The sequence below is a fragment of the Caloenas nicobarica genome, chromosome 33 (assembly GCF_036013445.1).
Source record: "Caloenas nicobarica isolate bCalNic1 chromosome 33, bCalNic1.hap1, whole genome shotgun sequence".
Taxonomy (NCBI): Eukaryota; Metazoa; Chordata; class Aves; order Columbiformes; family Columbidae; genus Caloenas; species Caloenas nicobarica.
This window is the reverse complement of record NC_088277.1, coordinates 2374548-2401840: the sequence shown is the minus strand read 5'-3', so window position 1 is coordinate 2401840 and position 27293 is coordinate 2374548. Positions and strand designations below refer to the sequence as shown.

The 27293-nt window shown below is 56.7% G+C and overlaps 1 protein-coding gene across 1 annotated transcript; it reads right to left on the bottom strand.

The window, feature by feature from the left end:
* Positions 1–2652: 2652 nt before the first annotated feature.
* Positions 2653–5450, bottom strand: ANKRD33 (ankyrin repeat domain 33). The gene is made up of 4 exons (XM_065654337.1): positions 5145–5450; positions 4744–4873; positions 4137–4277; positions 2653–3434 (listed from the first exon to the last, which is right to left on the bottom strand). The coding sequence occupies exons 1-4, from the start codon at positions 5448–5450 to the stop codon at positions 2653–2655; spliced, it is 1359 nt and encodes a 452-aa protein (XP_065510409.1).
* Positions 5451–27293: the final 21843 nt, after the last annotated feature.

The following is a 27293-nucleotide window of genomic DNA, read 5'->3' as shown; positions in this document are numbered from 1 at the left end:
ATCACTGGGGGAATAAATTCTTGCTTAAAAACTGCTGAAAGATACTACGTCCTGATCCCAGGTGACTCAAAGGGCAGGGAAGGGTGGCAGCCCTGGGCTGGACTGTAGCTCCAGCAATGCCACCGTGGAAAATCAAATTCACCCGGAGCCGGGACAGACCGTAGAGGTACATTAATGAACACATCGAACTGTTAATGAGCACACCAACCCCCTCAGGCTCTCTTAGCCGCAGGCTGCGTGATCCCTGCCCCAGTGCCAGCCCTGGGCTGGGGCAGATGGGCCGAATCAGCCGGGCTGGGCACCCGCGTGGGCGCTGGGCTGAGCTCTGACGGCACCGCGGCCCCACGCCGGCCCGGCCCGCCATGGCGCAACCTCCCGCCACCCCCTCGACCAAAGCGAGACTTTCCGTCAGCACTTGGGTGCTCATCGCTGAGTGCTGTGATTTCACAGAATCACAGAATCAATTTGGCTGGAACAGACTCTCAAGATCATCGAGTCCAAGTGTTACCCCACCCCGGCACTGCCCCATGTCCTGAGAACCTCATGTCCGTCTGTCCAACCCCTCCAGGGATGGTGACTCCAGCACTGCCCTGGGCAGCCTGTTCCAACGCCCCACAGCCCTTTGGGGAAGAAATTGTTCCCCACATCCAACCTCGACCTCTCCTGGTGCAACTTGAGGCCGTTTCCTCTGGTCCTGGCGCTTGTTCCTGGGGAGCAGAGCCCGACCCCCCCTGGCTCCAAGCTCCTTTCAGGCAGGTCAGAGATCAGAAGGTCTCCCCTCAGCTCCTGTTCTCCAGCTGAACCCCCAGCTCCCTCAGCCGCTCCCATCACCCTTGTGCTCCAGCCCCTCACCAGCTCCGTTCCCTTCTCTCAACTCGCTCCAGCACCTCAAGGCCTTTCTTGGCGTGAGGGGCCCAAAACTGCCCCCAGGATTCGTGGTTTTTCCTCCCCATTCCCAGCACAGGATGGTCGCTGCCCTGGTCCCACTGGCCACACCGGTGCTGGTACCAGCCAGGATGCTGGTGGCCTCTTGGCCACCTGGGCACACGCTGGCTCGTGTTCAGCCGCTGTCACCAATACCTCCACAGAAGGGTGCGGGCATCCCTGGGCTGCTGTTGGAACCCCCACGGCTGCACCCAGCCGTTCCTCAGGGTATCACCAAGCTGTCCCCATAACAGCGGAAGGGAACGAGGGGCTGGCTGGAGCCCGGCTCTCCCTTCCCCCCGCGCGGCAGGAGCCGGGCTGGCACGCCGTGTGCCATGGCTGCTCCATGTGCCATCCGCCCCCGGCTCATCTGCGAGCCGCCGCCGGGAGCTGGCGAAGCAGGGCAGCCACGTGCCGGGGAGCCCGGCGCCAGCCAAGGGCTGGGGGGAACAGACGGGGCGGGTGCAGCTCATCCCAGCCGAGCATCCTTCCCCACCTGCCCGTAGCCCGGCCCGAACCTCCCGGTGCCCCCCGAAAGGTAGAGCCTCAGCCTAATATTGGGGGGCGGGAGGGGAGCGAGGGCTTTTGTCCCCTGAAGAAGGGGGTGGTGAAGTTGGGGGGCTCCATCCTGGGCTGTGTGCCTTGCCGTGGGAAGGGTTATTCATCACCTGGATAACTAGTACTTCCAGCAGCTCTCGCTGCCAGTTGCTCTCTCTGCGGGTCAAACCCAGGTGCTGGGGGGGCCAGCACCCCCGTTTCACCTCCCCACACCCCGAGATGGAGCTGGATTTAAGAGCAGCATGAAATACGTGGAGCAGGATCTCACTGCCGCTGCAGCACATGGCATCCGTGGGTGCGGGGGCACCTGGCCCCAAAGCAGCTGCAGGGCTCCCCCCAGCAACGGGTCCCGGGGGCTGCACGGGGCAGGCGGGGGGTCCCAGAGGGTGGTTTGCTTGGTAACAGGGACCACTGTGTCCTGTCCTGGGTAATGCTGGAGCACAAAAGCTCCTCTCTGAGCACCCCAGCTCCAGAGGGCAGCCGGGATGGAGCCTCTGGGCGCCCCGGGTTCGGGTCCCCCTGTGCCTGCACCCAGAGCTCCTTTTAATCCTCCTGCAGCGCAGAGATACCTCCCCATGCTGAACCTCAGCTTGTCCATCTGCAACATGGGAACAGTCAGGTCGTTCGTGTCACCAAGCGGGTGACAGGATGGACAGGGGACACTGGCAGCAAGGGGGAAGCGTTTCTGCCAGCCCAACAAGCAGCCCTAAGCTTTATTCATCAAACCAATCCTGTTAACATGGCAACCGCTTCCATTTTAATTTGCATGGCCATGTTCTGCCACGTGCTGCAAGATCAAGATTTCAGGAAGATCAAAGAGGCAAAAGAAAAAAAGAACAAAAAGAAGAAAAATAAAAAAAGGAAAAAAGAAAAGGGCCCCTTCTGCCACAGATCTGCTCCCTGGCAGAGCCAGAGCCCGGCCTGGGCAGCGGCTCAGCACATCACGCTCGGCACAACCAGAGCCGGGTCGGGGTGGCCGCCCTTGAGGACTAGGGGCTGGACAGGGAGTCAGGGACCCGGGACCACGGGGCTTGGACATCTCAGCATCACAGCATCGTCCTCCCTTGGGCGTCACTGTCCCGCCGGGGAAGGAAACCACCCCCGTGCCAGAAAAGCGAACAGGTCTGAGGGGACAGCAGGGACCTCACCCTCACCCCGACACCTCCTCCCTTAGCGCTTCTTCCCCCTTTTCTTCTTTTTCTCCTCGCTCTTTCCCTCCTCAGCTGCTTTCTTCTCCTGCTTCAGCTCCTTGTACTTCCACTTGGGCGGCTGCAGCAGGTTCTTGTCCCCCCCCTGCTGCCGCCTCTGATCCCTCGAGCAGACAGGCGGGTCGGAGGATTTGCTCACTTTGATTTTTGGGACGGGCTCCCCGGGGAAAATGATGTTGCTGCAGCGCAGGCGCAGGGGCAGGAAGCTCAGGAGGCCACCGGCCGGCCGGCGCGGCGGCAGGAGCCGGATCTCCGACATGGCTTGGCCGTTGCAAGAGGATGCGCCGGTGCTGGGGCACGAGGGGGGGTCTGGCTCAGCGTCTGCATCCGGCACATGTTGCCCCAGGATCTCCGGCACAGACAACCTGTGCTTGCCCACCTCGGGGGGGCTGTCGGGGCAGAGAGTTTGGCAAGCAGTGGCCACGAAGGGGCTGGCGAGGGAGGTGGTCATCCTCACCATGTGGTCCATCACACCGTCCTCTTCGGGGTCATGGGGGAAGCTGAAGGTGAACATGGATTGGATCTTCTCCAACAGCCTCTTGCCCCTGGATTTGGGGCTCAGGGCCTTGGCCACCAGCTCGGCCAGGGCTGGCCACTCGGGCCGGTACTGGGTGCTGAACTGCTCTGCTCGTGGGCGCCGCAGGAGGCTCCGGATCCGCACGATTGTCTCGAATCGGCCTGTGAAGTTTGCCCATTCCCTGGCTGTCTTCCCCTTGATGGGATCCACCACTTGCAGGTCAGCACCTGGAGACACCGGGATGCAGAGGGCATAGAATCATGGAATCACAGGCGGGTTTGGTTTGAAGGGACCCTCAAATGTCACCTTATCCCCCCCTGCCATGAGCAGGGACATCTGCACCAGCTCAGGGTGCTCAGAGCCCCGTCCAGCCTGGCCTGGGATGTCTCCAGGGATGGTTCAGCCACCACCTCTCTGGCCAACCTGGGCCAGGCTCTCACCACCCTCAGGGCCAACAATTTCCTTTTATCCAGCCTGAATCTCCCCTCTTTTAGTTGAAAACCATCACCCCTTGTCCTATCGCAACAGGCCCTGCTCAAAAGTCTGTCCCCATCTTTCTTTAGGCCCCTTTTAAGTCCGGAAAGGCCGCACTAAGGTCTCCCCGGAGCTTCTCTTCTCCAGCTGAACAGCCCAACTCTCTCAGCCGCTCCTCCCAGCAGAGCTGTTCCAGCCTCGGGTCATTTCTGGGGCTCCTCTGGCCCCTCTCCAACAGGTCCAGGTCTGTCCTGTGCTCAGGACCCCAGAGCTGGACGCGGTGCCCGGGGGGTCTCACCGGAGCGGGGCAGAGGGGACAATCCCTCCACCCGCCGCCCATGCTCCTGCTGCAGCATCACTACAGTGTCCCACCCCGTCCCGGCACAGAGCACGGGCCGAGCAGAAATGTCACCCCTTTCCAAAAAGCCCGGGGGAGTCCCCAGGGAGATGCTCACCGGCCAGGAGCAGGGCGGCCACGCAGTCCTGCCGCCCCTGCACCGCGGCCTTCATCAGCGCCGTCAGGCCGCGGGGGTCTCGCTTGTCCACATCGAGCATGGGGTAGTAGTTGAGGAGGTAGTTAACGATGGTGATGTGTCCTGAACAGCCAGAGAGAAGCTGCATTAGAGTTTCGACAGTTAACGAGTGATAACCGCTGATGCCCGTTGGAGAACGAGTATTTAGCAACTGGACCTTGTGAGGACAAAAATGCAGAAACTTGGAGGGATCAGGACTGAAAAATTTCTTCCTGGAAAGGGCTGTGGGGCATTGGAACAGGCTGCCCAGGGCAGTGCTGGAGTCACCGTCCCTGGAGGGGTTGGACAGACGGACATGAGACTCTCAGGACATGGGGCAGTGCCAGGGGTGGGGGAATGGTTGGACTCAATGATCTTGAGGGGCTTTTCCAACTAAAATGATTCCATGATTCTAGAACTGTAGATGGGGAAGGTCACATCCCTCGGGACCCTCGGCTTTCCCAGTGGCTCAGTTTAGGGTTTTTTGGGTTCACATCACTTTGAGGGATCTGGCAGGGCTGTCCCGCGGCAGGGCCAGCGCGGTGCCTACCTGCCTGGGCTGCCATCATGAGGGCCGTGTTCCCATCCTTGTCCTGCTGGTTGACATTCAGGTAGGGGCACTTCTGCAGCAGGGGCACGATGTCCACAAAGCCCTTGTAGCAAGCGACCATCAGCCCGTTCTGGAGAGGGGACAGCAGCACTGCACCACCCTCCCCACCGCGGTGCTCCCCATGGCTCCTCCGCCCCAAAACAAACACGTTCAGGGTGGGAAGACAGATGAGGTTGTGCTCCAAGGGCTGGATCAATCCCAGGAGACCCAGCCCTTGTCAAAGCCATCACACCCAGGACCCTCCCTCCTCTTTCACCTGCTTTAGCAACCACCACCCTTCAGGATTTGCTAATTCCTGGGAAATCCTCTCTGCTCCGCAGGGTGCCCACCCAGCCGCTCACCCTCCCGTTGATGTCCAGCTCTGTGGCCTCACTCCGGGTCACCCCGTGCTCCAGCTTCTCCCACACCAGCTTGGCATCGTTCCTGGCACAGCACTGGTAGAGGCTGAGGTGCCCGGCCCCGCCAGCCGCTGGGGACGGCTCGTAGCAAGGGTAGACGGAGTCATCGGACAAGATGCTGCTGGTGTCCGAGGGCTCCGACTTCTCCTCCTCCTCCTCCTCCTCCTCGTAATGCAGCTCCGGGTCAGAGGCATCCAGGCTGGGAGCGGGGGCTGCAGCTTGTTCTCCTCCACCGCAGGCATCTGTCATCCGGGCCGGCCGGGGGAGCGAGCTCAGCCTGGCCCCGCGCCCCGCCTGGGGCCGGGACCCGCTCCCGGGGGACGAGGGGACAGTCTGGACCGTTCACTGCCTCCTGCGCAGACAGAGCGGCCGTGGGAACCGCGTGGGCTCCGGCGTCCCTCACCCCGCTGGAAAGCCTTGTCCGGCTCTGGCACAGCCCAGGGGGCCCGTTTCCATCCTCTGCCCCCTGCAAACGCTTTGCACCGGGGGTTTGGATGCTGCGAAACCCCAGGGGAGGAGCAGCTCCCCACGGCACCGTCTCCAGCACAGAGTGGAGAAAACAGGGGGACATCTGGGGAGTTTGGAAGGTGGATAAATGCCCCATGGTCTAGGAATTGAAACCAGGCGGGTGGAGTGATTGGGAACGTCTCCGGGGCGGTAGAGATGACAAACGCATCCCTCCTCATGCCACATGCTGGGGTCTGAGCCCTCCCCACTCAACTGGTGCACATCAAAGCAGCTGCAAAGCCCTTTCCCAGCAGCAGAACTGGAGCAGCCTACGGAGAGGAGGGTTAAATCCAGCTCCAAGCAGCAGGAGAGTAGAGGCTGGAGCAACCCCCAGCTCCCGGGGAGCCCCTCAAACCCTGCGGCACAGGGCAACCAGCACCCTGGTACAGGGACAGACCAGCTGCAGAAGTAAAACCAGTTTGCTTCTAAGTAGAAGCCAACCATTAATTGATTGGTGCTGTGGAAGGCAGAAAACCTTCGCGATTCCATTAAACTCTCCCATCCCTCTTAGGAATCCCAAAGCGGGGTCTGGAGATGCGGGACACTCTTCCATTGCACCCTGATCTTACCTGGGGCTGCTCAGACCTTTCCCCCGGGTCCCTCTTCGGCTGGGCAGCATCGCGGCTCCAACCAGCAAGGAAAAAAATTGCAAGAGAGTGCAGAAAATCACCCCCACCCTTTGCAATGAGAAAGGAGTTTCTGCTCTGGGTCTGAGGTGGCCTCTGGACACCAAAGCTGTGACAACCTACACGTTGACGTGGCCTCAGCCGGCCAAGATATCCTAATTTAAACTGTGGCTTAAAATGGCTCCATCCATCCTGAGCAGGATCAGGGCTGCTTGGGCAGGATTTAGCATCTTGAGCTGAGGAGCTGCTGGGAGCCCGGGGCTGTATTTTTATACCTGTCTCACCTCAGTAAGATGCTGCCGCCTGAGCAGCCCCCACCAGCTCAACCAAAACCCCCCAAATTCCCTGTATATGCAGGTAATGTGCTGATCAGATAAGCCCGGGGAATGCTCCCGCCAAGGGCACAGATACCTGTAAGTGTGCAGGTGCATTAAATAAACTCTGCAACCCCCTTGCGAGGTGTCTTGGAGCCTCCAGCTCCTCCCCAAAGCCCTGGGGGCACTGGTGAGTTCTGGGCTGAGGAGCTGCAAAAACTGGTTTCCCAAATTCCACCTGGAACCTGACTGCTCCCTTCTCTTCATCCGTAAAGGCTTTTTTGGGTTGGTTGGTTTTTACATGTTTTCTGAGGACCAGGGACCAGCTGGGCTGTGGGATCTGGGAAAGGGCACTTTTAATCCCCGGATCAGCTATTTTCATGGCAAAAAGGCATGAATTTGGTCCCAGAGCAGATCGTGGGAGGCCACGTTCTCCATTTAGTGCAACCATTAGGGCAGAGTCCCAAAGGTCACTTTGCATCCTCGAACATGAAAATATGGAGTAGATGAAGGATCCCAGCTGTTTCCTCTGTGCTCGGTGCATCCTGCTGGGATACGCGAGCTGAGGATCCTGATGCTGAACGTCAGGATCCCAATGGTGAACACGAGGATCTTGATGCTGAACATCAGGATCCTGGTGCTGAACATCAGGATCTTGATGTCACACATGAGGATCCCAATGCTGAACATCAGGATCCTGATGCTGAACATGAGGGTCTCAGTGCCAGACATGAGGATCCTGATATTGAACATGAGGATCCTGATATTGAACATGAGGATCCCGATGCCGAATATCAGGATCCTGATGCTGAAAGTCAGGATACCGGTGCCAAACATGAGAATCCTGATGCTGAACATGAGGGTCTCAGTGCCAGACATGAGGATCCTGATGTTGAACATGAGGATCCTGATGCCGAATATCAGGATCCTGGTGCTGAAATTCAGGATACTGGTGCCAAACCTGAGAATCCTGATGCTGAACATGAGGATCCTGATGTCAAACATAAGGATCCCAATGCTGAACGTCAGGATCCCGATGCTGAACGTTGCAGACCTGATGTCACCTTGTCCGTGCCCGTCCCCACCAGGCGCCAGGACCCACTCCGGCCCCTTGGCACGGCGGGTACGGGGCTGCAGCCCCCTCCGGGCTCTTCTGCCCAGGAAACCCCCCAAGCCGGTGAATGCCGCGGTGCCGGGTTCCCTATGGCAGCACCAAGAACCCACCCTGGCCCCTCGCTCCGGGGCTGAGCCTCTGCTCCCGCTGCAGCAGTGGGATGACGCGACCAGCACGGCGTCACCCTGGTGTGACACCTCCCGTCCCGTAGCCACCCTCCCACGTTGCCTTATCTCAGGAGAGGACCGGGAGCAGATTTAGGGCTTAGGGAGTTATCTGGGGAGCTCCGTGCTGTAATCTGCCGCCTGCCGCAAGCAGGAGGCCCTGAGCCGGTTGTGTAAGGACGAGGTGCAGGGTGCCGGGCGCTCAGCCCCCCCGGCCTCCCCCATTTGCTGGTGCTTTCGCTGGGGATGGGGTCACCCCCAGCCCGGTGCGGTCCCGTACGCTGCACCGCAGCCCTGGGGCGGCCAAGCCAAGGAGGGGACAGGCGGGGTGGCAGCGGGGGACGTTCCCCGCAGAGCCCGTTGGTGCTGGAGTGACTTTGCAAAGCCACCGGCTGCCACCAGGGGATGCCGGAGGCCGCGGGAGGAGGCGCCGCCGGGTCCAGGGCTGCCCCGGCCCCCCCGGCCCGCGCCGCCTGGAAAGGCTCGTGTGGCTTCGCAGAGGGCAGCGGGCAGGCTGGGGTTAGGTCTTTTTAAAGTTGTTATTATCATTGCTGTTATTATTATTATTATCTAATTTTTAAGAAGTCTGCGCCATGGCACCCTTCCAGATGTGGTGGCATCTTCTCGGACATCACGACATCCTCCCACATGTCATAGCATCCTTCCAGATGTCATGGCATCCTCCCGGACGTCATAACATCCTCCCAGACCTCATAGCGTCTTCCCAGATGTGATGGCATCCTCCCAGATGTCATAGCAACTTTCCAGATGTGATGGCGTCTTTTCAGACATCACGGCATCCTCCCAGGTGTCCTAGCATCTTTCCAGATGTCATGGCATGCCCCCAGGTGTGACAGCATCCTCTCAGGCTTCACCGTCCGTACCTGAGCCTCACTGCCCGGGAACCTGTTCCTTAGCGACATCCTGCACAGAGGGAGGGAGGGAAGCACAGCTCTGAGATGGATAACCCAGCTGACACGTGGAAATGGTCACGGGCAGAAACCCAGAGCACCGGACTTGGCTGGTTCGCTGGGGGATGCGCTGCTGAGAGCGGCTCCTCCATCAGCAAAGCATCGCCTGCTCTCCTGGTGAACCCGCGCACACTAAATCACAGCTGACGCTCAGGAGCATCCCCGCAGGTGGGGGTCCAGGAGGGGCTGGGGGCAGCCCTCATCTTTCACCCCTCGGCCAGGGTCCGGTGGGGAGCGCCGAGCCCGGTGGTCTGGCCCAGGTCACTCATCCCTCACCGCCTGGTCATCTCCATCACAAAACCAGGCGCAATAACTCAGCATGCGAGGGAAGTGGAGGGCGTTGATTTAAACCCACCGGCGGGCTCTCCTCACCCTGGCTCCCCTCGCCGCGGTCAGGGACATGTCATGGCCGAGTGCGGCTCCTGCCCCCAGCACAGGAGAGGGCTGCGGAGACACGGTGACATGTTTTACTGACACGGCTGCATCCAGCTCCACTGCCTCTGCACTTGGGTGACACCGGGGAAGCAGCGGAGCAGGAGGGAAAGGGCTGGGTGCTGCCGCGCCCGCCGCGGGAGGCCCAGGAGGTGTCACAGCCCCGCTCCCAACCCGGCCGTAAATCAGTGGCGGGTGTCACTGTACGAGATGACAAGGCCAACCCTTCGCAGAGGGCCGGCAGCCGGTGCAAACCCGGGGTCAAGCCATGATTTACGTCGCCGCGGCTGCGCGAGGGCGGTCGTGCCGGCCGGCGCTGTTACCACCACGGTTCCCGCAGATGCAGCAAAACCTGGAGTGAGTGGGAGTTTGCTGGGGCTTGGCGGGGGCAGCAGCAGCGTTTGCATGTGAATCATAGAATCACAGAATCATTTTAGTTGGAAAAGCCCCTCAGGATCATCGAGTCCAACCCTTCCCCACCCCCTGGCACTGCCCCATGTCCTGAGAACCTCATGTCCGTCTGTCCAACCCCTCCAGGGACGGCGACTCCAGCACTGCCCTGGGCAGCCTGTTCCAATGCCCCACAGCCCTTTGGGGAAGAAATTGTTCCTAATATCCAATCTAAATTAATATAAATTGAGCCACTTCTAACCACTGTATGGGTGTGATGCTGATTATTCTGCTTTGACTGAAAAGCTTTTTCTCCATCTTGCTTTCAGATATGAACAAAGTTTTTCCTAGAAAAAGCTATGGCCATTCATTGATCATTATGTAATCTCTGACTATTCCCTCTGTGGCAGCCCCGGGGGAGTATATAAGGAGTTCTTTATATACTTCTTTCCTCAAAAGTCAAGACGGTGATGCCATTGAGCACATCTGTGGGAACACTCCAGCACAGGTATCTCCAATCCACTTTGCAGGCGGTTTGCAGGCAGGTTTTCGGCAGTGCTATCCTCAGAATCCTTCAAAGACAGGAGCAAGTCACACAAACCCCAACGCAGAGCACGGGCCTAGTCAATAAGATAGTTAAAACGGTACAAACACAAGTGTGATCCAACGGTTTCTGTACTGTGGTGCAAAATCCCACTCTCTGCCTTTCCCATCGGCTGCGCGGCCAGAGACCAAACCCCCTGCCTGTACCGCTGCCTGCATCCCTGTTCACAGAGTCACAGAATCACGGAATCACAGGCGGGTTTGGGTTGAAGGGACCCTCAAATGTCACCTTATCCCCCCCTGCCATGAGCAGGGACATCTGCACCAGCTCAGGGTGCTCAGAGCCCCGTCCAGCCTGGCCTGGGATGTCTCCAGGGATGGTTCAGCCACCACCTCTCTGGGCAGCCTGGGCCAGGCTCTCACCACCCTCAGGGCCAACAATTTCCTTTTACCCAGCCTGAATCTCCTCTCTTTTAGTTGAAAACCATCACCCCTCATCCTATCGCAACAGGCCCTGCTCAAAAGTCTGTCCCCGTCTTTCTCATCAACCCCTTTTAAGCACGGAAAGGCCCAGAAAGCCGCAGAGCGGGGTTTGGATCCTGCGGCGGGTCCTGCCGTGCCGAGGAATGTCACCTTCTGTCACCGGCGAGGACAAAGCAGCCGGCGCATCCGTCCCGCTCGGCCGAGCACCTCGAGGAGCTGCTGCCCGCGGGGACTGGAGCGACGGGGACAGGGACAATAAGCCCTTGTCCTGCGAGCTGCCCGGTGCCGCGCCAGGACACCCCGGGCGGTGACACGCGGTGACGCGGGAAGCCGCGCGCCTGCCCGCTCCAGCACGTGCTCAAAACTGGGGGATTTCACCCGGATTTACCTCGAATACACATGAAGACCGTAACGCGCCTTATCTGGGGCTGCGGGCGTTGTCTCTGCCTCCCGGCCCACAGCGAGCAGGCAGCGCTGCAGCTCGCGGGTTAGCGAGGGTTGCAAGGAGGAGTCATCTTTGGCAGTAAAAAATTACAAAATAAAATGTCAATCTGGATTTTGTTCCCTTGTTTAACCCAGAGTTTCACAAACTCAGTGCAGGCAAAGAGGGATCCAGCCCCAGCACAGCCCGGCTTTGCTGCCTGAAGAGGTGATTCAGGAGCTGGGCGTTTGTTAGAAGCGATTTCTTTCTGATTTCTGCTCCTGTAACAGCAGCATCAGCTCAAACGGTTTTTACAAGGCTTTTGCATCACAGTTCTGCCATTTACCTGCTGGTTTTTTTGAGGCCAGCACAGCAAACAGCCCCAAACCCAAATGGAAGAGCTGCTGGACTGAGGGTGTCCCCGGTGCAGGATTGGGCCCCAGGAACCAGGTTGCCAAACCGGCCCCGCGGCGCTGCCGGTCACCCGTCGGCAAACCCGAGCGGGTCTCAGCACCCAGGGGCTGGCGAGATGCTCAGGGAACCACCGTGGGCGCCCGAAACCGCAGCTCTGGCCGCTCCGCTCCCCACCCCGTCACCGGCCTTTTTAATTTAAGACCTTGGGGTTAAAAAAAAAAAATAAATGCCAAGAGAGAGGCTTTTCTGATTAAATTACAGCTGGCCGGAGCCGGAGATCAATTTCAATTTCTCCCCCTTTTTTTTTTTTTTTTTTTTTCCTGTTTTTGAGGGGAGGGAAGCGCTGGGGATGGCAGAGGAGAGCGGAGAGAAAATCAGACTTGCTAATTCCCTGGCTGTAATTATAGCTAAAGAGAGACAGTGCCGCATGAGGTCCCTGGTGTGCGAGGGGTAATTTCGGGTTGCTTTACGAGGCCTCTATGAAATTTGGAAGGAGACGGGCTTCCCCCCCCTCCCCGGTAATTGTATTTCTGGTGCCGCAGATGGTGCCGGCCCCGGGTACTTGCTATAAAGAAGATGGATCGTGGTGCGTGGAGGGAGGCGAGGTGACGGCATCGCGCTCTCGCCTTCATGATGAGCGTTATCCATCAGGCCCTTTACAAGGCAGTGGGACAATGAGGAATTACCCAGCAGGTAAAGGCCAGCACACCAGTGCCAGTGTCCCTGTCCCCAGCCGTGTCCCTGCCTCCGTCCAGGCTTTTTTCCAGCCCGTCTTCCTGGTTGTCTCTGTATCCTTGAGCTTTCCCAAGTCTCCATAAAAATGGCTTTAACCAGAGCCCAGGTCCGGGTAAGGGTGATGTAGCACTGTAGTGGCTGCACGGTCACACATCTCCATGCAGGAGCAGAGATGTCCGGCAGCCGCCTGATATTCAGGATTTCTCTTGAAACTCTGATTTTGGTTCGGTCACAGGGGTCTGGATGAGGCTGAGGAAGAGGCTGCGAAGAAAAGCCTGGAAATGAGCCCAAACGCAGCAGCGAAGGCCCCGTCAGCCGGTGGTCGCTGTGAACAAAGTAATTGATTTTTTTTTTTTTTAATGCATCTGTCAGGAAAACCAGCTGTGTCATTTGCAGGTATTTCCCCAGATTTATAAAACACCGCTTCTGCAGCAGCTGTGTGGATATCTCCTAGCAGCACGTGCGCGCACGGCCGTCCGCACACCCATTGTCTTCCTCACGCTGGGTCCCTCCCCACCGAACGCAGCTGCTGCTGCTCAGGAGTTTTCCAGCAGCTCTGCATGATCCTCGGCCAGGGGAAAATGAGCTCCAGGGGCTGACAAAAACCTCTCAAACTCCCTCACTTCCAAGGTGCTTAGCCCAACTATGCCGAGCTCTCCGGCTTTTGGAGCCCGGAGAGAAACAGGGGCCAGAGGAAACCTAAGAACTGCCCCGGGGCAGCCGAGCGTGCAGGGCTAAATGAGGAGCTGGGTCTCTGGCCGTGTCAATAAATGTCAAGTTATCTGATCGTGCAGGCAGTAAATAGAAAGAGAGCGGTGATGGGACCTGCGTCCGCCCAGAGCATCGCTGCGTGGACGGGAAGGGTGGGATGGCCCGAGAAGGGACATATAGGAGGGACCGGGGCCAGGACATGCAGGAGGGACAGGGGATGGAGCCGTGTTGGGTGATTTACAAGATGTGACAGGGCCAGTGGAAAATGATGGATAGGAGGTGGGTAACGCTGCTGCCCAGCTGGGCTCCGCTGGCGCTGGCGGAGGGGAAGGGATGTCCCCAACTATTTATCATCTTTCCCCAGGCCCTTCTCGGATGGTGAACGCCCCATGTCCAGCACACGCTGGGGGGATTAACCCTTTCCGAGGATGCTGGGGGGGTAAGTTCCTGCTGCCTGTGTCCTGGCTACAGGAGGAGAAGGTTTTGCTCTTGTTTTCTGTTTCTACCCCAAAGCGCCCGCGGATGGATGGGATGCTGCTGCTCTAGGCAGATTCCTGGGTGAAAAACAGGGTCTTACGCTTTTTCCAGCATTTTTTTTTGAGCTTGGGGTGGTGCGGGGGGTGCCTGCTGGCAGGGAGGGCTGCGCAGCGCGGGCAGCGCCGGGCAGGCTGAGGTCGGCAGCTCATCACAGGAGTGACAATGACAAACCCCCGCATTGGGTGAGGGGAGAGGACGTAATGGGGGGCAGCAGAAAACTGCAAACGGCAGCTGGAGCCCCAGGGACCTCCCTGGACCCCAGGCATTGCCAATCCCCCCCCCTCAGCCCCTCGGCCAGCACTGCCTTATTAGATTTGGCCAAATATTACAGGAGTGTTTGGAAGGTTAATTAACACAAGGCACTGCGGCATGGGAACCCGGCATCGCCAGTGGGTGAGCCCTCGGCCAGCCGAGTTCAGGCTCTCGAGCTGAAATAAAACCCATCCCAGCACGATGTGCCCAGGACCACCCGGTGCCTTTTCCCAGCTGTGCAGTCTCCTTGGCACAGGATGAAACCTGGCACCGTCCAGTCCTTCCGTTGCTGATGGAACCCTCAGACCATGCAATGCTTCAAGGTTATCCCTATAGGTACCAGACATGTAGGGGACTGGCTTCATTGGTGGGGAAACTGAGGAACGCAGCTGCGAGGGGAGCTGGCTGCATTGTGCAGGAGAGCTGGGCTTGGCAGATGCTGCTGCCCACCAGCAAGAGGCCACCACGTCCCCTTGCCTGGGTGCTGCATCTCATCCCGCGGGAGCCCCGAGGATCAGATAAACCCACAAACAGCTGCTTATGAGGCACTTTGGGCAGGGAAAAGGAGCGAGCTGCGAGAAGGGAACGGAGCTGGTGAGGGGCTGGAGCACAAGTGTGATGGGAGCGGCTGAGGGAGCCGGGGGTTCAGCTGGAGAACAGGAGCTGAGGGGACAATTCAATTAAACACTATTCCCTGAAATGAAAACAAACAGTTTCAGATCAAATATGAGGCCTTGGTGCTTATTTTTAAAATGTTCTTTAAGCTCCAACGATTGTTTGCTGCTACCCTTATCTACAGTCGTGCTGAATAAAGCTATAGCTAAATGGAAAGTTAAATGCATTCACGAGGTGTTAATGTCTACATCTTATTATTTGCAGTCTCTCAGAGAAAGCAAAAGTAACTACAAATAGCGCTATGCCAGAAACCGGTTTCTTGACCAACAATGTCGCTTCAGCACGCAATGAACTGGTTCATTCTAAAGTGGTCACAGTTGCTGACGACAAGAGGCTTTGTATTTGAACGTGGCACGTCTTTCGGTCCATGTGAAAACAAGTTCGAATGCGAAATATTTTCTGACACTTTGGAGTTACTGTTGCTCCCCCCATTTTCTTTAGGTCAACATACGGTTCATGGCAATACTGTACAGGTCTAAAGTCTCTTTACATGAAGTAGTCTGGGGTGCGACAAGTAACGTGCGGTTCACCTCTACACGGTGCTGATCAAACTGAGGGGAGACCTTCTGATCTCTGAACTGCCTGGAAGGAGCTTGGAGCCAGGGGGGGTCAGGCTCTGCTCCCCAGGAACAAGCGCCAGGACCAGAGGAAACGGCCTCAAGTTGCGCCAGGGGAGGTCGAGGTTGGATCTGGGGAACAATTTCTTCCCCAAAGGGCTGTGGGGCATTGGAACAGGCTGCCCAGGGCAGTGCTGGAGTCACCATCCCTGGAGGGGTTGGACAGACGGACATGAGGTTCTCAGGACACGTGGCAGTGCCAGGGCTGGGGAACGGTTGGACTCGATGATCTTGAGGGGCTTTTCCAACCAACATGATTCTGTGATTGCATAAACTGCACTTAGAGGAAAATCTCGTGCGTGGCAGCTCACGGGTGACGTGGTCTCCGTCCAGGAGCCGCCGCGGTGGGAGACGCCTGATTCCACCCCCAGCCTGGGATGGAGGACATGAGGGGCAAATAAAGCTGAACCGGAGCCAAGGTGCCATTTGCGGCTGCGATACCAAATATCCGCAGTCATTTATCCTCCTGCCTCCCCTGCCAGCCCTGGGTGTGTGTCGGGGTGCAGCCGGTAACCCGACACTCCCATTCCTGTCATGTTTTACATGGCCGGGCATGTGGTTATATTTTGTTTTGCCAACCTTTGCTTTCCCCAAAGGAGGGAATGAAAGGGCCAGTGTGCCGCCAATTTATTGTGCCTCCCGAGAGCCCCATGGCTGCCGAAAAAGCAGATGCCTTCTGCTTAATCTGGCCTGTTGCTATGTAAACCTCCTTCCCGCTTTGATGTCCCCTATAAATACTCCATGTGTTTCCAATAAACTGGCATTTTTATCACTGGAGCTGTTAAAGGCAGATCTGTGTCAGATTTGTCCCTGGGCTCGGCCGGGGGTTTGCTGGGGGTAACCTCTCGCCCTCGTAAAGGGGCTCTTTGTATCTGGGAACAGGGGCACAGGGCTGGGGGGGAATGTGGCACCTCTGCTGGGTCCGGCACGACGCTCCCAGGGGACCGGGATGCTGCCTGGATGCTGGTCCTGCATCCGATGGGGACAGACCCTGCACCGTGACCCGCACGTCCCCGGGGACCCTCAGGGCTGCTCCTCGCAGCCCGGCCTCTCCAGAAGTGCCTCTCACCCACATTTCTTTTTAGAATTTCTTGCAGGCAAGCAGGAAGACCAAGCTCCTTGGGAGTGATCTCAGGCATCTTTTTTTTTCAATTTTTATTATTTTTTTTCTCTCTCCAGTCCTTAATTTTGTAGCTTAGATGATGCAACAGCCCAAGGGTGAGCAGGGTACCCAATCCAGCATCCTGCCATGAGGAGCAGCCCAGAAGCTTTTTGTTAATGCTATTTCACTGCGATGTTAGGGAAAAATCCACCTCACCTGCTCACAAACCCCTTCTGAACCTCCCTGTCATTCCCTCCTGCCCTTTCATCAATATGAATCTCTCTGATTGTCATTGTCACCCAAGGACGGAGCACAACACCCCAGCTCAGGGCAGCTCCTCCGTCATGTTCAGGGCTCGGTCCCGGTCCCTGGCAGCGGGTGCCGTTGCTGTTGGTGGCGCGGGCAGCATGGGAGGCTTTGGGATGCTTGGTCCTGATGGGGGTCCCTGAGGGACATCTCTGCAGGAGGAGGTGGCCTGCGGTGACTGCCGATGGATGAGTAAGTCCCCGTGTCCTGGGACGTTTGGGGATGAGGTTTGAGCGTGGTCTGGTGTGTTAACAGGCTGTGGCAAGGATGCTGGTGTGACAGAGCTGAGATGGACGTGTGCGATGTTACAGAGGGGTATTGGATATCGACATGGTTACTGTGGCTCCAGGTCCTCCCAAAAGCTCTGCGGGTCGGGCGTGGGCATCACTGTACGTTGTCACTGTGCAAAACTCACCCTAAGAGACCCCAATGGGACGGGGGCTCTGATTTAAGCCTTTCCAGCATCGGTAGTTTGGATGGGGCTCGTGCTGTGGCTGCCTGTGGGACAGCAGCTCCATCTTGTCCCTCCAGAGCTGCGGCACAATCCATCCATCCATCCATCCATCCATCCATCCGTCCATCCGTCCATCCTCCTGCCATCTCATCCTCCCCAGGGGCTTCTGCCCCTGCCAGGAGACGAAGGTCTGACACGAGCTGGTCACGTTCCTGCAGCTCCAGCGTCTCCGTCCCGATGTCCCACCATAGGCAGAGGGTACCTGGCTGGGTCCTTCCCATCGAGTTCCAGCAGCAACTGAGTTCCCAGCCGCAGGGCTGGGCAGCCAGCGCCTCCGCCCCATTGGGAAATCAGGGGAGGAGGAGTCCTTGTGGGTTTCTTTTTAATCCCTATTTTGGCCTGAAATGTGGTGTCAGAAGCCCGGCTGATATATGCTGCAAAAAAAGGGGTCGGCAGCGCCGGTATTCTTTATTTTGACAGGGCAATGAAAGTGTTATGTAGTCGTGACGCCTCCCTGCTGCTCCACCCCCCTTGGCCTTTATCAACCTGAAAGAGCCCAGGATCCTATTTATAACCTAACCTGAATTGTGCGATGCATGGGGAAGGGGCCACAAAGAGCCGTGATTTATGAACGTGGAAAAAACAATGCAAGACCCTCCACGCTCTCCCCCGGCCCGGAGGGGAGACCCCCTCACCCAGCCCCGGGGGGGGTTCGAAATGCCCCACTTGGTTTGCAGGAGGTGGAAGCAGCCCTGGTGCTCGCTTTTGGGTTTGGGATAGGAAACCAGAGCTTCCTGGGGACCTGAAGCATCCCCGCCAGGCGCTATAGCTGCTCTATGGACCGAGCAATCTGCCCTGTCCCATCAGGGTTTGCAGCCTTCGCGGGGGGGTTGTGATGAACACCCCGAGGGTGTTTGTACCCCGGGTCGCCTCCCAGTGCTCCCCTGCAATGCTGCTCACCTCGAGATGCCCACAGCCGTCTTTCTAATATTATTTAATAGGTTTAAAATCAATTACTTCGGATAAAAAGTGCTTTCTGCTGGCGCGTCAGGAGCGCTGACAGATTGCAAAGCCCCTCGTTATGGCGCAGGGGGAAGGGGAGGGATGACAGTGGAGCTCGTCTCTCCAAGGTCAAATTGCTTCCATTCCTCACCATCGCCATTCTAATAACGCCGTCAGGGAGTGCCGGCATCGGCGGCTCCGAGTGGAGGAAACTTGCTGTGGATTTTGGCTCCATCCACGGACACGCGTGGACACCCACAGCAGTGTCTTGGGGATGGTCTGGGATGCCTGGTGCTTCCCTAGCCCCGGAGAAATGTGATACCCACTACTCTCAATGGCAATTAAACTTTTCAATATATTTTCTGGTTGTACGTAGTTCGGAGGGGAGAAATCAGGCAGCAGCCAGGACAGGGGCGGTGACGCCGGTGCCATCGATGGGCCTCTTGCCCCTTGCACGTATATCAGGTTATTGCTGATGACATCTGAATTTGGCATTTGGAATACCTCCCTTCGGAGCTGTGACACATTGATGGCTGAAGCAACCCAGCAGGGTTTCAACTTTCCCTGCCTAATTACTGCCAGATTGCTCGGCCCCGGCCCCACACTCCCTGGGGACGTGGCTGCACAAGTGGGGAACTAGGCAAGGACAGGCTTGGGAAGACTCACCCTCATCCCAGCTTCACCGTGACCGGGAAGGTGCAGCAACAGAATTAGCTTATTAGTGATTTCCAGTCCAAACATGTCTGGAAGTTGAGCTGAGCAGCACGAGGTGTTTCATTAAGGATGTTCTACCTGCTGATGGAGATCTCCACCATCTCCTCCATCTCCACCATCTTCACCATCTCCTGCATATCTGGACCATCAGCCAGGGTTTGACATGCTGGGTACCACCGTCCTTTTGCTCTCTACAACCACCTGAAAGGAGGGTGGAACATGGAGGGTGTTGGTCTCTTCTCCCAAGTAACAAGCAACAGGACGAGAGGAAATGGCCTCAAGTTGTGCCAGGGGAGGCTGAGGTTGGATCTGGGGAACAATTTCTTCCCCAAAGGGCTGTGGGGCATTGGAACAGGCTGCCCAGGGCAGTGCTGGAGTCGCCATCCCTGGAGGGGTTGGACAGACGGACATGAGGTTCTCAGGGACATGGGGCAGTGCCAGGGCTGGGGGAACTGGTGGACTCAGTGATCTTGAGGGTCTCTTCAACCAAAACAACTCTGTGACACTGTCATCCACCGGTGTCCATGAGCTCCCAGCATGACCCTTGTGCTGCAGTTTCACGCTGAAGAGCTTAACGAGGGTGTTTCTTCTATCTTAACTAATTTATTCTCATATACATTGAGGTCAGCCAGGGTGCAGGGCACTGCAACAAGAGTGAGAAAAGCTCTTGACAAGGGAGATCTTGCTCTGCTTTCCATCAAGCGTCAGCCCCGCTGCCAGCAGCGTTTCCCTTTGGTGCTGGAGCCGGGGACGCGGCACCTCCCTGCTGCTGGTGCGGATTCACGGGGGAATGATGCTGGGGACCGGCTGCCTGTGTGTGCCATGGCCATGTTATGGTGACGTTTGGTCTCGCCGGTCCGAGCAGAGCCACGGGATCAGGCAGGACACGAGTGTCTGTGCCCATCCGGTGCCGCGGCTGCTCGAGGTGCTGGCTCCTGCTGTGGTGAGCCACGGCACCAGCAGGACTGCCCGGAGCAGGGCGGGGGAAATAATAATAAAGAGATTTTTACGAGGCAGCTGCTTGCAGGGGCTTGTTGTGGGAAAAACAGATCCAGGTGCTGCACTCAACCAAGCATGGAAAATAGCAGCGGGGAGGGGAGGGAGCTGCTCTGGTCACCCCACTTTTACTGCCCAGGGAGACCAAAAACTCATCTCGTGTCCCCCACATACTGGGGACAGGAGGAGTCGAACTGGCCGGAGAGGTGGGATGCGGCTGGATGGATGGGAAACCCTGGGGGTGCGGGGAAGCGATGGAGCCGCTGGGACGCGGCTGCTCCGTGCCGGCCGAGCTGCTCCGGCACGTTCCTCCCACCCCCTTCGCACATTTATGTGAATGGGCTTTTGACCCCACTCGTTACCCTGTGGAGGGAAGAGGTTTGAGGTTCCACATCTGCCTTCTGAAATACACCCGCGAGTGTTTCTGCAGCTTGGAGAAGACCTGCGGGTTCTCCTCCCTCTGACCCCTTCGGTTTGAGGAGCTGGTGTGGAACTGGACTGGATGGAAACGCTGCCACCCCGAGTGTCAGACCAGCCATCGCCTCCTCAGCCTCGACTCAGAAGAAAAGCTTCATCTCAATGGGTTCATGGGCGAGAAGGACCAAATCTGGACTTGCATAAGCCCAGAAACTGTCGTACAATTGGTACTTTGTCCTAAATTCAAGCAACATCAGTACTGTTATAAATCCGGCCCAGACCCATAGCTTTCTTCTCCCCAAAATGAACCCATTTTAAAGCCCAGTGTCGTAGAATCTTCAGGTTTAGGACCTTCTTCATCAAAACACTGTTGTTCTTTCCTGGTTTCTGGAGGTCAGCAGGGACATCCACGATGTGTTTGAAGTCCTGCTACCGAACCAAAAGTCTTGTGGAAAGTCAAGAGGTTCCTCAACGGAGACATTCCGAATGTCTGTAACAACACCCGCCCAGAGTTCATGTTTCATTGCACGTTGATTTATCATCCCTTGAGCTAATTATTGACCTTAGCTTTGCCTTGGTCAATATTTACCTCCCCAGGTCAATAAATCTTGACATTCACCTCAACAGAAGTCAATATCTCCTTAGTGTTTATCTATTCCTTCTGTTGCTAATTTTGCTGAAAGCTTTTATTTATTCTTATAAAGCGTGCTCGCTTGGCGCAAGACCCACTTGGAGAGGAGCAACCTTTGTTCATCCACTATGGACTTTTCTTTGCTCCTCTACGATGGCTCCCATGGGACATCATGGACACAAATTCTGGGTGACATCACTCCAGCCGAGGCAGGACCCTGCTTTTTTTCATCTGGCTCATGAGATCTGGCCAATTTTCAATCCTCAACAGCGCTGGCTTTTCTGATGGAGCTGACAGCGTTGCTGGGATCGCAGCCTGGCTGCTGAGAAGACCACGTGTTCCTACCAGCCAAGTTGGAGCTGGTCAAATATTGGGGCAGGATGAAGAAGAATCACAGCTTATCCTCAGATATTTATGTGAAGACAGGCCAGTTCTTGAGGATGTCATCCCTGCTTCGCTGCTTGGTCCTGGAGCTCTGCATGCAGCTTGTGGGTGCTGTTCTCATCACCCCGCTCCTAACGAAGGAGACGCGTCTGTGATAGGGATGGACGAGGGAGTTGTGATTTTAAAGTTGCTGTTTCTGTGGTCTGAATAATCATCTCCTCTGAGTACAGCAGCACTGGGGTATCAATCATTCACCACTCCCGTCTGCAGAGGCAGGAGGACCCCATCGTGCCTTGGCCACCACTGGGCTGCAAGGTCCTCCCAGGCAATGTCTCTGCCCCCTCCCTTCTGTTCATTAAATGGAATTAGATTAATTACTGATGCATCTATATGCCCCATCCCCTCTTCTTTTGATTTCCCCCATGACAAAGATTAATTTGAGTTGCTGTAGGAGGCTGCAGGTGTGGGGAGGGTGTGAGAAGCACTTTCGATGAGGTGTAGGTGGGTTATGTGCTGTGCCGGGAGCCTGGACACATCCTGTGAGTTCCAGCTGTGCCGTGGCTGAGCCTCCGGGCCACCATCAGCAGAAAAGCCCAGGAACCCATGGAGGCAGAAAAAATAACACGTAGGGGAGTCCTTCTCATCCCCCTCGTACCTGCACGGGTGGGCGTAGCCGCTCTCCAGCCAAGGCTCGTCCACGGCGATGCCACTTGAGCAATTCTGGCCCTTCGGTTCAGCAGCAGAACCACCTCCCCATCACCTTTTGCATCTATTTTCTGCCAGCCAAGCCCAGCCCAAACCCCAGCCCTCTTTTAGCCAGACTGGATACTGTTGAGGACCCTGGCTGGGGTGGGATTTCTGTGTCCTCAATAGTGCTGAGCAGTGGTTGGGATGTCGGGATGGGAGCGGGATCTTCCCGTCGCGAGGGCTTGTGGTGGGACACGTTGGCTGGAGGTGGCCGGTGCCTCCCAGCAGCACGAGGCTGAGGACACGCGGTTTCATGGATGCCCCTCTCTTATCCCTAGTGTCATTTACAGAAACTGGGCTGCTGGGTCTGGGACAAGCTCGGATACGTGCTGGATTCTCTAGCATGGGATATGGCCAAAGATTTTGTCTTACAAACATCTGACTTGGGAATAAGACTCTACGCCTTCTCTCTTGTTGCATGTCCCCTTGCCCACCAGGATCCCCTGACATAATCCCTAATCTGTCTCCCCCTGTGATGAGGAGAGGGGAATAACCTCCATCTCTGTGCTCCTGCCTCGAACTTTTAATATTTTAATTGAGTGAATTGACCTGGAGTAGTCTATTGAACTCTGCCTGACCTCTTAAATAACAGGTCAAGGATTTAGCTTTGCAGCGCTGACCTCTTCCCTTATCTGCTAATACTGCTCCTCTCTCAATTAGCTGCCGTCCCTCCGACCTGCTCAAGTTGGAACCACTTTGCAGGCGTCAGCGAGGCTCCCACCGCCTCCACCTCCACCTCCACCTCCACGCACGAGCGGGTAACGCTGCGCGGCCCCCACCTCTGCGGCTCTGAAATGGAGTTCATTGATGGGGAAGAGTGGCTGGAAAGCTGCCTCGTGGAGAAGGCCCTGGGGGTGCTGGTGACAGCGGCTGAACACGAGCCAGCGTGTGCCCAGGTGGCCAAAAAGGCCACCAGCATCCTGGCTGGGACCAGCACCGGTGTGGCCAGCAGGCCCAGGGCAGCGACCGTCCTGTGCTGGGAATGGGGAGGAAAAACCGCGAATCCTGGGGGCAGTTCTGGGCCCCTCAGCTCAGGGCTCAAAATGGCGGCACCAGAATCACCTCAGGGCTCAAAATGGCGGCACCAGAATCACCTCAGGGCTCAAAATGGCGGCACCAGAATCACCTCAGGGCTCAAAATGGGGGCCCCAGGGGTGACGGGATCACCTCACGCCAAGAAAGGCCTTGAGGTGCTGGAGCGAGTTGAGAGAAGGGAACGGAGCTGGTGAGGGGCTGGAGCACAAGGGTGATGGGAGCGGCTGAGGGAGCTGGGGGTTCAGCTGGAGAACAGGAGCTGAGGGGAGACCTTCTGATCTCTGACCTGCCTGAAAGGAGCTTGGAGCCAGGGGGGGTCGGGCTCTGCTCCCCAGGAACAAGCACCAGGACCGGAGGAAACGGCCTCAAGTTGCGCCAGGGGAGGTTGAGGTTGGATCTGGGGAACAATTTCTTCCCCAAAGGGCTGTGGGGCATTGGAACAGGCTGCCCAGGGCAGTGCTGGAGTCACCATCCCTGGAGGGGTTGGACAGACAGACATGAGGTTCTCGGGACATGGGGCAGTGCCAGGGGTGGGATAACGCTTGGACTCGATGATCTTGATGGTCTTTTCTGACCCAAATGATTCTGTGATTCTATGATTTCCTGTATCCTTCTTCAGGAACTGGCGTCCGGGCAGAGATGTTCACCAGCATCCAAAGAAAGCTTCATCTTGTCTTCTCTCAATGGGAAGGATGGCGGCATGGCAGAGGCAAAAGCAGAGCTGAAAGTACTGCGAGGGTCCTGTAGCATCTCCAGCTTTGGCAGCCATGCTGAGGAGGCTACATGGGCACTTTCCTCATTTCCCCAGACATTATAGATCAGCAAGCGGAACAGCTTGAAATCCTGCCTGCCCTGGTGAGCCAGTGGCCCCCTTGGACCAGCTGCTGCTGTGGCCCAGCCAGAAAGTCCTTCCCCAGGAGAACAGTAGAAAACACTTCCTAGGAGGGTCATGTCCCGCTGTAAAAGAGATGTTTCGGCATTGCAGCAGACCTGGGACACAGGACTCTCCGCAGTCACATCAGCTCGAGCGAGAGGTCCCGTGTGATGAGCTCAAACAGCCTCTGCAGGTCCCTTGTGCTCCGCACGCCTGGCGGCTCACTCCTGTGTCCATCTCACGTCTGGGTGAACCACCAGGGCTTTGGAACCCTCCGTTGCTAGAGGTCGGAGCCTGTTCCCTGGGTGGTGACCAGCTGTGACAATGCCACCCTGTCCCACCCAGCACAGCCCGCGCATCCATCTGTGGGGTGAGGTTGCTGGTGCCATCGCAAGGAGCATCGTTGAACTTTTGTGGGGTTCTGAGGGGGCCAGTGAACGAATGCAAGAGATTTGAAAACCCCTAAAACTCTCCCTGGTCCAATTTTATCTTGGCGAGAGCCTGGGTTGGAGAGCAGCCCCTGGGTTACCCAGCCCTGTTAAATTAGCACCGGGCTCTGCATTCCAGAGTATAAATATCTGCCATTGTAGTGCTGAGGAATGCAAGCGCGTTGGAGTCTAAAATTAAAGAGCTGGGACGAAGGCATCTCGGGTTACCAGAAACAAGACTCCATTGTGCTCCGGTTGGGGCTTTGCCTCTGCATGGGGAAGTGGACTGGGAGTGTTTAGAAACCGCCTGGGTTAAATGCAAGGGGCAAACCAGCCTTTAAGGACAAAATTTTGATATTTATTGGATGTTGAACCCCCCTCCGACTGCTGCTCTGGCTGCCCCCCCAGGCACTGGGTGCATCTGCAGAGGATTCTCTGGGGTTTTGCAGCAATTTCCAAGGGATTTTATCATCCGCGTGGGATGTTCTGGTGTCCTGTCCCCTTCTCCTGCCTCGGCTCCCCACGGCTTTAAGCACATGCTTAAATTAAGCCCCTCTGAACTTCAGTGTTAACTCACACCCCGTGCCTCAGGGAGGAAGGTGCTGCAGGATCCCATCCCCGCGCTCGGCCCCGTCCGCACCCGCCCTCAGACGCGGCCGTTGCTCGTGTCGCTCCGCTCTGTTTAACACGGGAGCCAGAGACGCTCGGTTGGTGTTTATCGGCACTGAGGCCACTTGCACAGAGGAATTTCTGGCCCCTGGAAAAAACTGGTGCAAGGGAAATTAGTGTCTTTTTTTAATTTTCTTGTCTTTTTTTTTTTTTTTTTTAATGATACTCTATATTCTGCAAAGGAGGGGAAAACGGGTGAGGGTGGGATGGTGCCGAGGTTGCACTGCGGGTGCACGGTTGTGGTTTGACCTCCTGGTGAGTCCTGTGCGGCAGCTGCACGGAACCAAATCCTTCAGGAGAAAATCTCCTTATTTCTCACTTGAGATGCAAAAGTCTCATTGGCCGAAAATAAGGAACAGTCTTAGGAAGAAGACAGGAGTCGAATGAAAGGAGCAGAAAAAGTCGGATTTGCTGCTCTTTGCTGTTTTGCTCCACTATTTTTGGTGAGGATGTTGTTCCTCACAGGGGAGTTTGATTCCGAGCGTTACTTCCCTGCGCCTGGTGCAGTTTTGTTGCATTTTGGTTCTGTGCTCCCAGCTCCTGTTTCCAAGCACCGGGCGCGGGAGCAGCCCCGGGACGCTCGTCTCGCCGGGATGCTGGACGCGGTCCTGGGACATCGAAAGCTGCAGGGAGAGCCGCGATCCTCCCTGCCTTTGACGAAGGTTTAATTTCACGTATTGCCCTGAAATCCTGGTGGTTTTTGGCAGTTTGATGGGGCTGCCATGGCCACGGGGATGCCGGAGGGTCCAGCTGCCTCTTTAATCCCAGCCCATGAGTTGCGGTTTCAGACCCACACTCCTACTCGGGGAGCGCGCGGTTCGTGACGCAGAAAAAAACACAGAAACCTCCGTAAATATGGAGCTGTTTCCTGTTGCCGTGGCCGTGTCCCCTGAGCAATCAATTTATGGCCCCTAAAGCTCCTCTAAGTGGATTTAGCCTCTCAAGATAAATCTTTTCCCTTTGTGCGTGCAGAGCGCGGCCCCGGTTCTGCAGCCGCGGTTGCTAAATCGGGCGTTCGGGGGATTAAACCCGCGGCTGCACCCCGGGCCAGGCTGGAACCGGTGGCCGTGCCGAACCCCGCGGCAGCGCCCGCTCTGCTGGGTCCGCGTCCCAAATTGTTCTCACAGTCATGGGGCTTTTTCTTTTTTTACTTTTTTTTTTTTTTTTTTTTAATAAGGGGACGTGTTTGGCCCCGGGGTAAGATTTTAGGGCTGAATTACGATTTTCCTGACACAAATGGATGGAACAAAGAGCTCCTGGAGTCGTCTCCCTGCTCCCCTCCGCTGCCTCGCAGCAGAGATAAGCCCACGAGGACCCTCCTGGGGATGGATTGGGATCCTCGGGCCGCTGTGTTTATCCCCGGGAGCAGCTTTTCAGTAAATAAAGCCACTAACGGAGCCTCTGCCTTCTCCATCTTCGCGCGGTTTGGGGTGGACGGGGTCCCCATGCCGAGGGTGATGCTCGGGGGCTCGCAGCTGCTCCTCTCCGTCGCAGTGGGGAGCAAAGCAGCCGGCTGGTGGTTATTTAGTTAAAGAGAAGGGAACTGAGGCAACTTCACCTCTTGGTAGAGAGGAGGAGCCGGTTTAATTGCAAACGGGAGCGGGGATGCCCCGGCTCCAGCCTTCTGCTCGCACTGGCCTGGAAAAAGCCCTATTAGCTACAAGGATTTTAAGCACAACCAGATGTGGGAGATGAAGCTGTTAAACTGCTTTTGTGCTCTCGGCCGAGGCTGAGGGGGGGTCGCCCTGTGCCCCCTCCAACCGCGCTTACTGAAACCAGAGGCTGCGCTCGGGCCGGGAAGGGCACGATGCAGCTCAAATATTTCACGTGTGACAATTCAGGGAGTCTCTCATCTCTAAAACCAAGACTAAGTCTTGTGCCACGAGCTCCTTCCCCAATTTCTGCTTCTTTACAAGCATCATTTCCTTCAAAAATGCCGTGCAAGCTCTTAATTAACAGGAGACCCATTTCCAAGAGGCAAATTGCAACTTCTGGAAGCTGAAGGACTTTGCTTCCAAAAGCGCGTGAGCAGAAAGCTTGTCCCTGTTATGAGTTGTTGTGCTTTTGATCTTGTCACTGGGACCAGGTATCCCCAAATCCCGGGAGAGAGCACAAGCAATGAGGTTCCAGCAGCCCCAGTGCTCATAAATCAGCAGGTCTCTGTAATTTTATGTAACGTTAATAAATCAGACAAATGAAAATAGCTCGAGCCTTGTAAGGCATAAATCAACCTTCCGCTCTGGCATGGTGCTTTAAAATAATTTGTAGATTGATGGTTGTCTGGCTGAATGAGGGAGTTGGGGGCCTGGGAAGATTTTTAATGAGTGCTGCGGTGTGATGGCTCCCTGGGCAGAGTCCCAGCTCCTCCCCCCTTCCCAGTTTGCCAGAAGTGGCTCCGGGGGAACTGGGGGGATGGCTGGATCAGGA